The 12,453-nt window shown below is 49.0% G+C and overlaps 1 protein-coding gene across 7 annotated transcripts in view; it reads left to right on the top strand.

The window, feature by feature from the left end:
- Positions 1-12,453, top strand: part of TRIO (trio Rho guanine nucleotide exchange factor) — a 3,522,386-nt gene that overhangs the window by 1,190,639 nt on the left and 2,319,294 nt on the right. For all 7 annotated transcript variants that reach the window (XR_011200906.1, XM_069219639.1, XM_069219640.1 and 4 more), the window contains exon 17: positions 5,187-5,378. Coding sequence is in view for 6 of the 7 variants with exons in the window: in XM_069219639.1 (XP_069075740.1) it covers positions 5,187-5,378 (192 nt within the window). In the remaining variant the exon portion in view is untranslated. The remainder of the gene's footprint in view (positions 1-5,186; positions 5,379-12,453) is intronic.

Below are 12,453 nucleotides of genomic sequence, written 5' to 3'. Positions count from 1 at the left end.
GTGGACCACATCAAGGGTGCTGTTTGATAAACTATGTCTAATAACACACTTAACAAATCATCATGAAACATGTTTTAATAAGAGCCTTTATGCAGGTTTGTAATGTCCCTCAGCAAAGCTCAGAAGCCGGATGAACCCAATCTGTTACGTCTGTAAGAGATTTCGAGGGCAATGTGCACATTTCTGCAATTTGGTGATATTTAATGTGTTATTGACATTTATCTCTGCACCTGAGCTAAATTTTCTAGCTTTACTGATTCCATCACAGAGGTTACCAGTTACCATATCTTGCTGCAGTTGATCAGGGATGCTTTTTGTATTTGTCACTCTGCTGTATTGCTGCTGCCAGTGTTCATGCTATCTTGCGCCTACAGCTAGGTGCTGTTCCAGACGTTATGTGAAAATTCATGGGGCTGTGCCACTTCTTAAAGCTGCTGTAGTGGGGGTGTTTGTTAAAAGGCCAACATGGTGGACATTCTCATTTGAGCTCTTGGCGTCTTGACTGATAATCCACCGTCATCTTACTTGCTGCCATTTTTCTATTGACTCTTGGCAGGCTATTGCTGCTGGAAGGTCCGGAGGAAGTCTCAGTTCTGTCTGCCGGTGCCTGCTGCTGTGAAAGATGATCATCTCCGGGTGCAGCATGGCAGCTGCCACTCACACCCTGAATAGGGCTTGGGATGGCAGCTGGTGGTCAGAACACCAGTGGCTTGATAAGTTTCTCCAGATGGAGGAGCCCTGGCAGGGGAACCTGCAGGGGAGGCCTTGGCATCTCGGCAGCCCCGGTGAGGGGGCCACATTGGATATGGGGCCAGGGGCAGACTGGCTGGCATTGGGGACTGTGGCAGCTGAGGCCTACATCAGACTGGTGGAAAGCTCATGGAGCCTTGGAACTCTTCCTCCCTGGACAGATCCTTTGGGGTGGAGCAGCAGGTGGAGTGTGATAAGGGTGGAGGGTGAGACGTGTCAAAGGTGGCACCCCTAGAGGGCTCATCTGCAGTTTGGTGGTTTGCTTCAATCCTGGGGGGCAGGCTTGTACTGGCTCCAGGTTCTTCAGGGGCACGTGCCTGACTCGGGGGTGGCACTGGACTGAGGCTGGCCCTCCCCAGTGCTTGGAGTCAGGCTGGTGGGCGGGGGTGCAGGTCTGTGCTGGTGTGGTCCTAGCCTGCCCTGAGGTCGGGGAATGAGTGTAGTTCAGCCCCTTGGCGTACCTCTGGCTCCTCGTGGGCCCTCGGCTACTCTTGCTGCCTACAACCTATAGGCCGAGGTCCAGTTGGTGTTCAGCTCCATGTGGATCATCTGCATGCACCCCTGCCTCACGGCGAACAGCCTGGGAGTGCCCTGTTTCTTCTCCCTCTCCTCCACGCGTGTGCCCTGGACCTGCTAAGTGGTGCTGTTGTGGATACTGACTGCTGAGTGATGCTTAGGCCCCACTGGATCCTCTTGTATTGCTGGCTGCTCCAAATAAGAGACTATCTGAATTTGGTTCCAGCCCCATAGGGCGGACAAAGCCCACTTCCTTGCAATCACAATAGAAGATTGATCAGTTCAAGGCCCTGGTATTGGACGCACAAGGGGCTTCCTGGGAGGGAGATTGATCACAGTTATCACTGGACACAGGTGCCATCCTGTGGACCGTCCAAGACTCCTGGTCTGGCTTGGTGTCCAAGATTGGTGAGGTTGGGGGTAAGGTCACGCTCTTCTGCCAGGACCCCTATAATGCAGTGGACATATCTCTGAACATGAAGATACAGTGCAGGAGCTCAAATTAAAAGTCCTGCAGTTGTCAACGGTGTCTGCGCTTTGTTGGATTTCCCAAGGTGGCGGAGGGGATAGACCCAGAGGAGTTCCTGAAATAGTGTATTTCATCATGGATGCCCAAAGACTGCCTGTCCAGCTGCTTTGTCATTGAGTCACAATCCACCGCAGGTGCTTCACCGCAACTCACGATTGTTAGGTTGCTTAATTACAAGGACAGAGATGCAATCCTTCAGAGTGCACAAGCAGTAAGAGACCTAATCTGTCTATCCACGTTTTAATCATTCAAGATCATACACGACTGGTGCAATGGAAATCCTATGAAACAAAACTGAGAGCAATGGCAATCCAATATATGTTAGTATACTCCACAAAACTCAAAGTGATTCTTCTTTTTCAATTCTCCAGAAGCCACCTGGGATTGGGCGACTGACCCAATAGCAGTCAAATGCAACTTTGTCCTACCCGTGGGACTTGGGAATGCCATGCTTCTCTGATGGAAGAGAGTTGTGCAGCTGGCCCCAGGGGTTTTGCAAGTCTCGCAGGAGATGCAGCCCAACCAACACAACATCAGACTCCTCCTGCATGGAGGGAGACTGGCGAGGGACCAAACAGGACCTGACCTTGTCTCCAAGTGGAGATCTCGCTCACTCCGGACCACTGAATCAGCAGACCCTGCTTGACCTGCCAGCATAACTGTATTCCTGCTTGTTCAAATTGCAGAGCCAGCAACATTATATCCTGAATATCATTGTTTAATTCCAGTTGGGTCTTAGCCAGTAGAAGGCTTTTGATAGAATATTCACCTAGTTTATAGTTATTGCTTAGTGTTAAGGCAACCACAGACTGATTTTCAGATGAACTGGACAGAATCCATTTTAGTGCCCTTGAAGGGGGTTATGGGTGAAGCTCAGTGTCAGTCACAACTGCCAGTCTTCGGGCTCAGCTTGTAGTGCCTAGGGATCTATATCACCATGTATCCAAACCACACGTGAAGTTGTCACCTTGCCCAGCTTACGCTTCGCCTGAAGACTGATCTTGCTAGTTGGGTCAATCTTCCATTGAATATATTAAGCAGAGTCACTGTGTTTCGGATGATGGCCCTGTCACACTTGCTTTATGTGCTGCAAAATTTACTATTGGTCATCCCTCAGGCCTAGTGCTGCAATATTTTTTCCAAAATAGGGTCCTTGCCGTGGGCTATACGACCACCCTGTTTTGCACTGTTTACAATCAACCCGTGATGGTGAAATGGATATGGTGGATATTTGTTTATATTACTGGGCCTCCTAGATGTTGGAGGTGAACAGTTGGTTGAGTGGGGGAGTTTCACAGCCTGCCTTTTGTCTGGAAGTGGCCCGTATGGACTGCAATGCGCTTATGGTATGCTTTATGGTTCCTCAGACTCTTCCTGATGCCACATGGTGGTGTTCTTACCATGGATGTAAGTCCGCTCTAAGGTGGATTGGGTAGGACCAGAAAATCATGTTAAAGACCCCCCAGTGGCAAGGCTTTTGGCTGGGAAGAGGTACACATCTAAAAGGATTTGGCAAATGGGATCTAGTCGGATTTAACACTTCATAAGTGTCAGTTCTTCAGGTACTTTGAACTACGGCACGCACTTGCATAGCATAAGGGCACCCTGGCCACAGCTCCTGAATACAGCGCACTGGAAGCCAGAGTCCTTACATAGCCCCTTGACAAAGGTGGGATATCCAAAATGTATAAATAACTGGTGATCAATTTCATAGACCTGTTTAGGATCTTGAAAGCCAGATGTGCTACCTGGGTTAGCCCGCTACTGACAGTGACTGTCAGGACGCAGGTATGGCCACTGGGATACTTGCTATCCCCTCCATGACTCCGGTTTATATAGCTTAAATACCTCAATGTCACTTTTCTTATGTCTGAAAGGTTATGATGTACCCAGAGGCATCCGTCTCCTGATTTTTCTTGTTGCTAGCAGGAAATAGAGCACTTTTATCACATGATATTGCGGTGGCAGGCCTGAAACAGGCTTGAAAGGCTACTTCTGTGGGTGGCGCAAGCTGGGCTGCAGGCCCACTAGTAGCATTTAATTTACAGACCCTGGGTATAAGAGATAACACTATACATGGGACTTACAGATAAACTAAATGTGCCAATCAGGTGTAGCCCCCTCCCCCTCCCCCTCCCCCTCCCACTCCTCCTGTTTCCTATTTCCTATTTTCTAGCGCGAGGTGAGCACTCTACTCCTTGCTGGAGCCTCATATCACATAGCGCCTAGTGAGTGCTAATGAGAACACTGAGTCGTCTTCTCCCTGCAAGGTGGGGCTGGGAAGGAGGGGATCGGCCTTGGGTCACCCAGCACAGGAGGAGTGCAGAGGAGCCCACTGCACCGTTTGACTAGAAAGCAGATGAGGCACGCATCAGTTGATGATCTCAGGGCACAAGCAGGCACCAGTTTTGGTCCATCACAGCCGTGACCCAGCCAACACAACAGAGGAGAGAGGAGCTGGCCCGCGGTTGGAAGGCTCCCCAGGCTGGGCCGCCCAAGACGGAGGCAGGTAGCGACCCGGGATGCCCTGGAGGGCTCTGGGTGTGCTACCAATGGAAGACCGCGTGTGGAGAAGATATCAGCTGCACTGCGCAGATGTGGACAGCTGCTTCATGGCCCCTCTTGAGGCCTCTTACAGGGAAGCCCAGGGAAGGGGCATTCCCCATCATTCCTTTACTGGGGACACCTCTGGTTGTGAGGTATTTCCTGTGGTAGTGGCCCCCAGGAGGATGAGGAGGGGTCAATCCCCTTTTACGAAGCTCATAACGTATTCCCCCTAGTGGAGGGGAACCTGTAGTGGCCATTTTTCCCGTTAAAGAGAGATCTTTCCACCAGCCTGGGGGATGTGTGTGTTTGTCTTTAATGCAGGGCGAGGGTGTCTTTGTTGACATACGCAACCCGGGAATGTTTCTGGTATTTGCATTCATGATGATAAGGTTTGGATCACTGCTTGCCTAGCAGAGTATTACTGATTTATGTTGTTTTTGGACTAATGCTTTTTATGCAATACAGTTTATTTTTATGTAACTTGTTGTGAAATCTCTTTGTGGTGTATTTATTGTGTCACTGGGTTGTGTGTGTTGTGCAAATGCTTTACACATTGCCTCTGGGATAAGCCTGACTGCTCCTGCCAAGCTACCAAGTAGGTGAGCAGGGGTTATCTTAGGTGTGTAGATCCCTTGACTAGATTGGTGGTTACTGCCTGGCTTAGGTTCCTACCATAGCCAACCAAGAACACCGTTTCTAACTGTGGTCACCCCAGAGAAATGTTAAGTGTGAACTCCTTTTTTGTTTTTTTGGGAAGCATTGAACAAAAGCGCATGTCAAGATTAAATGTGAAGCAAAACTGCTTTGTTAATTTGTTCCTGTTTTTTTGGTTGCTATGAACTAGAAGACCCATCAGAGTGCTCTACAAGTTCAGCAGAAAGCAGAAACTATGCTTCAAGCAAATCATTATGACATGGACATGATTCGGGATTGTGCTGAAAAAGTAGCTTCTCACTGGCAGCAGCTGATGCTTAAGATGGAAGACCGTCTGAAACTTGTGAATGCATCTGTTGCCTTCTATAAGACATCTGAACAGGTATGATTGTGGTACTAGTTGACCAGTACCTTGATATAAATTTCAAAGAGTATGCTTCTTTACTTTTGTTTGCATTACAGCATCTTCATTTCTGATGTATACTTCTTTCTGACAATTACTCACCACTTGAGTATTCTCCAGGTGCGTGACTTGACCTGGACACTTGAAAAAGCTTTCCTGTGCCTTGAATCCATCTCAGCTTTGGATTCCAACACAGATTTGACATCACAGATCCATATAAGATGCTTCCTTGGTTCACTGACATCAGTTCCCCTGTCCTTTTCTCCATGTACGCAGAGGTAGAGACAAGGCTGACAAGAATTATAGAATTGCAGTATATTAACACTAACATGGGACATTATTAGCAGTTGTATGACCACTCCTCAGAAAGAGGAGGCAGATGATATTGGTGAGGAGTCTGCAAATAAATAGCATATCCACCAGAGAGATTATTTTTGAAGGTATGTAACTTCTGTTTGTTGATGAATATTTCGACCTGAAGATTATTCCTTGACCTCTTGAATCAATATCCAAGCGTTTCCTCTACGTAGTGGGTCTAAGGAGGTGGTTAAAAGAAGGAATTCTGAAGTAACAATTTGGGAAAATGGCCATCTCTTGGGACTTTGGAGTAAAGGAAGTATTGCCTGGCTAAAGTGTGGACTGTAGCCCACGTTGCAGCATGGCAAATGTCCAATGCCAGAATGCCTCAAAGCAGTACTGACAACGCAGTTGTAGTCCTGGTAAATGGTCCCTGAGGCCCTCAGAAGGTCCTTCATGACAAGGGCATAGTAAATATTGATGCTTAGGGCAGTTCACATCTGAATCACCTCACCCTTCTTGAAGCCAACTTAGGTGAAGAACAACAGTCATCAACCCAAAACTTTGAGGGTCCTGTCTATGAAAAAATGGAGAGCTCTATGAGGTTCCAGACAGATGTTGCATTTCCTCACCTTTAGTGACATGAGGAAGTGGGTAGAATGTCAGTAAGGGGATAAATTGACCCACATGAAATGGAGTCCCCACCTTAGAAAAACAAAAGTCGATAACATTTTTATTGTTTTTTTTTATTGTAAAACAGCAGTGCAAATCATAAATTGAGAAGGATGACAAAAGAAAGCCAGCAGCAGTTTTCAGGTACAATATATTGACAATGGAGAAACAAGTGAACTGTTCACCCTCGGATTCAAGGCTGCGGGGGACATAGCATATGCTGTCAGTAAGCCTTACTTGGCTTGTGTGCTGTGGGGTAGGAAATGCGCTGGCTCGGCATATATGTAGTCAGTGTATCCTAAGGTCTGCTTCAATGGGAAGTATTGCTGCAATTGTGCATTCCCCTATGCATCTTGCTGTGTTATCGGGGACCCAATGATGAATAGTGAATGGAACCTCCGTCAAACGGCACGTAAGGCTGGGGCTAGGGGAGAAGTATCGATGGGGATGGGAGTAACTTGGAGAGTGACACGAGCGCTGCAGGTAGAAGAGAGTCGAACGAGATGAGGTGTATTGTGGCCAAGTTGTTGGGGGTATGGGAGGGGAAGGGGCAGGCCCCAGAATGGTGTGAACTCTGGTGTGTAACCATATCACCCACAGGAGGACGGGTGGTTGTGGGGTCTCTGAGGATCTCTCAGCTGTGTCTGTAGGACTGGCTTATCTGTGAAAAGTTATAGGAAGCTGGACATAATTTCTTTTTTATTTGCACTCTTAGAAACAGAGTTGCAGGGTTGCAGGCTTTTAGTAGGGATGTCTTCCCAGCTGTTGTAGCCTTTAAACAGTGCCCTTTGTGCAGCAGGCAGATATCACTCAGGTACACATTCTCCTTATGGTGCCTGGTCTCTAAGTACGATTCCCAGTCATGTGAAGAGTGTGGTCCTAAGTACACCAAGACCATCGAGGAGGAGGTTAAGCTTTTCATAGCCAAGGCTCCAAACAACTACCAAGGAAAGCGACATCACTTCAGTTCTGGGTCCTACTCCAACTCAAATTTGTCAGGCAAGTCCTTGAAGCTGGCCTCTTCCCAAGAAAGTGAGAAGACTTTCAAGAAGACGTACAAGAAGTATAGAAGGGTCCCTTAGACTTGCCAGTGTGTTTCTTGCTCCAGGGTATGTCTCACAGTTGGTGGCTTCATACCCCAGCTTTGAGTTGGAGCTGGAATTCTGCTTTTCCAACTCTTGGCACTGATACCGCACCGATTGTGGTCTCCTCCAATGTGATGCTCAACTTATTCTGGAACTATTTCAACCTGCTCCCTCTGACGAGTCTAAAGACTTTAAGGACTCATGAACGGGCAAGTTGGGCTTGTTCTGGAGTAGGGCATGGCCTGATACCTGGGAGGGCCACCCCCACCCCCACTCCTTTTCTTTTTTTTTTAATGGGGAGGGTACTGCTGCATGCAATAAAATGTACCTGGTGTCTAGTAGACTAGATTTCTGCACGCTGCAATCTCCAATCAGGGATCCACTAGAGAGAGACAAGCACTGGAAAGGAGACATTGTCCTTTTTTCTGATACTTCCAGTCCTGCAGTGATAGATGCATGGGGTGTGAGTGGCGGGGGATATCGTTGCACATCGCAGCAATAAAAATAAAATCAAAGTACGGACATGACCTGACTTTGATTTCACAAAAGCAAATGTTTCTGGTGTTTTCACCAGAAACATTTTCTTTTAACGTGTGGGGGATGAACCCTTCCCATCCCCTGCACTATAGAAGTAGTGCGGATTATGTGAACAGGTTTTTGCTATGCACTAAAGAGGCTAAATGGAGCACTAATGAACCCTTTCTTATTTGCATGGGAAAAAGTAAGATTTTGATTTGTTGGTTGTAAGGAAATGCCTCCTTGGCATGGTTATCCCCTGACTTTTTGCCTTTGCTGCTGCTAATTTTTGATTGAAAGTGTCCTGGAACCCTGCTAACCAGGCCCCAGCACCAGTGTTCTTTCCCTAAACTGTAGCTTTGCTTTCACAGTTGGCACAGACTTGGCACTCAGATAAGCCCCTTGTAACTGGTACCCCTGGTACCAAGGGCCCTGATGCCAGGGAAGGTCTTTAAGGGCTGCAGCATGTCTTCTGCCACCCTGGGGACCCCTCACTCAGCACATGCACACTGCCTCACAGCTTGTGTGTGCTGGTGGGGAGAAAATGACTAAGTCGACATGGCACTCCCCTCAGAGTGCCATGCCAATCTGACATTGCCTGTGGCATAGGTAAGTCACCCCTCTAGCAGGCCTTACAGCCCTAGGGCAGGGTGCACTATACCACAGGTGAGGGCATATGTGCATGAGCACTATGCCCCTACAGTGTCTAGGCAAAACATTAGACATTGTAAGTGCAGGGTAGCCATAAGACTATATGGTCTGGGAGTTTGTCAGACACAAACTCCACAGTTCCGTAATGGCTACACTGAAATCTGGGAAGTTTGGTATCAAACTTCTCAGCACAATAAATGCACACTGATGCCAGTATGGGGTTTATTGTAACATGCACCTAGAGGGCATATTAGAGATGCCCCCTGAATACCAACCCGACTTCTAGTGTGGGGCTGACCAGTTTCTGCCAGCCTTCCATAACCAGACGAGTTGCTGGCCACATGGGGAGAGTGCCTTTGTCACTCTGTGGCCAGGAACAAAGCCTGTACTGGGTGGAGGTGCTTCACACCTCCCCCTGCAGGAACTGTAACACCTGGCGGTGAGCCTCAAAGACTCACCCCCTTTGTTACAGCGCCCCAGTGCATCCCAGCTAGTGGAGATGCCCGCCCCTCCGGCCACTTTCCTCACTTGTGTTGGCAAGACTGAAGGAGATAATTAGAAAAACAAGGAGGAGTCACCCACCAGTCAGGAGAGCCCCTAAGGTACCCTGAGCTGAGGTGACCTCTGCCTTTAGAAAGCCTCCATCTTAGTTTTGGAGGATTCCCCCAATAGGATTAGGGATGTGCCCCCCTCCCCAAAGGGAGGAGGTACAAAGAGGGTGTAGCCACCCTCCAGGACAGTAGCCACTGGCTACTGCCCTCCCAGACCTAAACGCACCCCTAAATTTAGTATTTAAGGGCACCCAAGAATCCAGGAAATCAGATTCCTGCAACCTGAAGAAACAAGGACTGCTGACCTGCAAGCCCAGCAGAGAAGACAGAAGACAACAACTGCTTTGGCCCCAGCCCTACCGCCCTTTCTCCTTACTCAAAAACCTGCAACCAGCGACCTCTGAAGCCTCAGAGGACTGCCCTCAACCTAAGGACCAAGAAACTCCTGTGAGCAGAGGCTCTGCTCAAATTCAACAACTTTGCAGCTTTCTTGCAACTTTAAAGAACTTCACTCTTCCCGCCAGAAGCGTGAGACTTCACCCTCTGCACCCACCGCCCCCAGCTCGGGAACCAACACCACAGGGAGGACTCCCTAGTGACTGCGACCCTGTGAGTAGCCTGAGACGACCCCCCTGTGTAGGGGTCCAGTTATCCCTTATTAGTAGAATAGAGGTGTTTATAGCCGCTTGGGCTGTTAGAGGTAGCTATGGCAAACAGCTTAGGCTGAACTAGGAGACATGCAAAGCTCCTACTATACCACTTCCATCATATAACACAATATCACAAGAAAACACAATACTCAGAGTTACTAAAAATAAAGGTACTTTATTTTAGTGACAATATGCCAAAAGTATCTCAGAGGGTACCCTCACTTAGGAGGTAAGTTATATACACACATTATATGTACACAAACCCAAAACAGTTAAGTAACAGTAAGACAAGTAGTGCAAACAATGTAGAATCACAATAGAATGCAATAGGTAGACATAGGTCTAGGGGCAACACAAACCATATACTCCAAAAGTGGAATGGAAATCACGAATGGACCCCAGACCTATGGGAGATTGTAGAGGGTCGCGGGGACTGTAAGAAAACAGTAAGGGTGTCCAAAATACCCCACCCCAAGACCCTGAAAAGTAGGAGTAAAGTTACCCTACTACCCCAGAAAGACAGAATAGTTGTGATAGGGGATTCTGCAAGAACCACAAGCACCAGTAAAACAATGAAGACGGATTCCTGGACCTGAGGACCTGTAAAGGAAGGGGACCAAGTCCAAGAGTCACGAAAGTGTCCAGGGGGGGCCGGAGCCCACCAAACCCCGGATAAAGGTGCAAAAGGGCTGCCTCCGGGTGGAAGAAACTGAAGATTCTGCAACAACGAAAAGGGCTAGGAACTTCTCCTTTGAATAGAAGATGTCCCACGGCGTGCTGGAGGTTGCAGGAGTGTTTCCAGGCAGAAATACCGCAAACAAGCTTTGCTAGCTGCAAGAGTCGCGGTTGAGGATTTTGGGTGCTGCTGAGGTCCAGGAAGGACCAGGATGTCGCCCCTTGGAGGAGGAGACAGAGGGGGCGCTCAGCAACTCAGAGTCCCCACAGAAGCACGCAGCACCCGCAGAGGTACCGGAGCAGGCACTTAGAAGATCTGAGGACAGCGGTCGACTCAGAGTCACAAAGGAGGGTCCCACAACGTCGGAGTCCATCTCAGCGAGTTGGCCAATGCAGGACGGAGTGCTGGGGAACCAGGATAGGCTGTCCAAAGTCCTGGAAAAGTGCACAGAAGCCGGAGCAGCTGCAAATCACTTAGTACACAAGTTTGTTGTCTGGCGTGGGGAGGCAAGGACTTACCTCCACCAAATTTGGACAGAAGGGCCACTGGACTGTGGGAGACTTTTGGACCCAGCTCCTGTGTTCCAGGGACCACGCTCGTCAGGATGAGAGGGGACCCAGAGGACCGGTGATGCAGTAATTTGGTGCCTGCGTTGGCAGGGGGAAGACTCAGTCGACCCACGGGAGATTTCTTCTTGGCTTCCAGTGCAGGGTGAAGGCAAACAGCCCTCAGAGCATGCACCACCAGGAAACAGTCGAGACAGCCGGCAGGATGAGGTGCTACAATGTTGCTGGTAGTCGTCTTGCTACTTTGTTGCAGTTTTGCAGGCATCCTGGAGCAGTCAGTGGTCGATCCTTGGCAGAAGTCGAAGAGGGAAGTGCAGAGGAACTCTGGTGAGCTCTTGCATTCGTTATCTGAGGAATAGCCCAGAGGAGAGACCCTAAAAAGCCAAAAAAAGGAGCTTTGTCTACTAAGAAAGGAGGCTTGACTACTGAAAGAGGTAAGCACCTATCAGGAGGGGTCTCTGACGTCACCTGCTGGCACTGGCCACTCAGAGCTGTCCATTGTGCCCCAACACCTCTGAATCCAAGATGGCAGAGGTCTGGGACACACTGTAGGAGCTCTGGGCACCTCCCCTGGGAGGTACTGGTCAGGGGAGTGGTCACTCCCCTTTCCTTTGTCCAGGTTCGCGCCAGAGCAGGGCTTGGGGATCCCTGAACCGGTGTAGACTGGCTTATGCAGAGATGGGCACCATCTGTGCCCATCAAAGAATTTCCAGAGGCTGGGGGAGGCTACTCCTCCCCAGCCCTTCACACCTATTTCCAAAGGGAGAGGGTGTAACCCCCTCTCTCAGAGTAAATCCTTTGTTCTGCCTTCCTGGGACTGGGCTGCCCAGGCCCCAGGGGGCAGAAACCTCTCTGAGGGGTTAGCAGCAGCAGCTACAGTGTAGATTTCGGAAAGGCAGTTTGGCAGTACCCAGGTTCTGTGCTAGAGACCCGGGAAGCATGGAATTGTCCCCCCAATACCAGAATGGTATTGGGGTGACAATTCCATGATCCTAGACATGTTACATGGCCATGTTCCGAGTTACCATTGTGACGCTACATATAGATAGTGACTTACATGTAGTGCACGCGTGTAATGGTGTCCCCGCACTCACAAAGTCCAGGGAATTTGCCCTGAACAATGTGGGGGCACCTTGGCTAGTGCCAGGTTGCCCACACACTAAGTAACTTGGCACCTAACCTTCACCAAGTGAGGGTTAGACATGTAGGTGACTTATAAGTTACTTATGTGCAGTGAAAATGGCTGTGAAATAACGTGGATGTTATTTCACTCAGGCTGCAGTGGCAGTCCTGTGTAAGAATTGTCTGAGCTCCCTATGGGTGGCAAAAAAAATGCTGCCGCCCATAGGGATCTCCTGGAACCCCAATACCCTGCGTACCTGGGTACCAT

Source organism: Pleurodeles waltl, chromosome 2_2 (genome assembly GCF_031143425.1).
Source record: "Pleurodeles waltl isolate 20211129_DDA chromosome 2_2, aPleWal1.hap1.20221129, whole genome shotgun sequence".
NCBI lineage: Eukaryota > Metazoa > Chordata > Amphibia > Caudata > Salamandridae > Pleurodeles > Pleurodeles waltl.
This window is presented reverse-complemented; position numbering and strand designations above follow the sequence as displayed.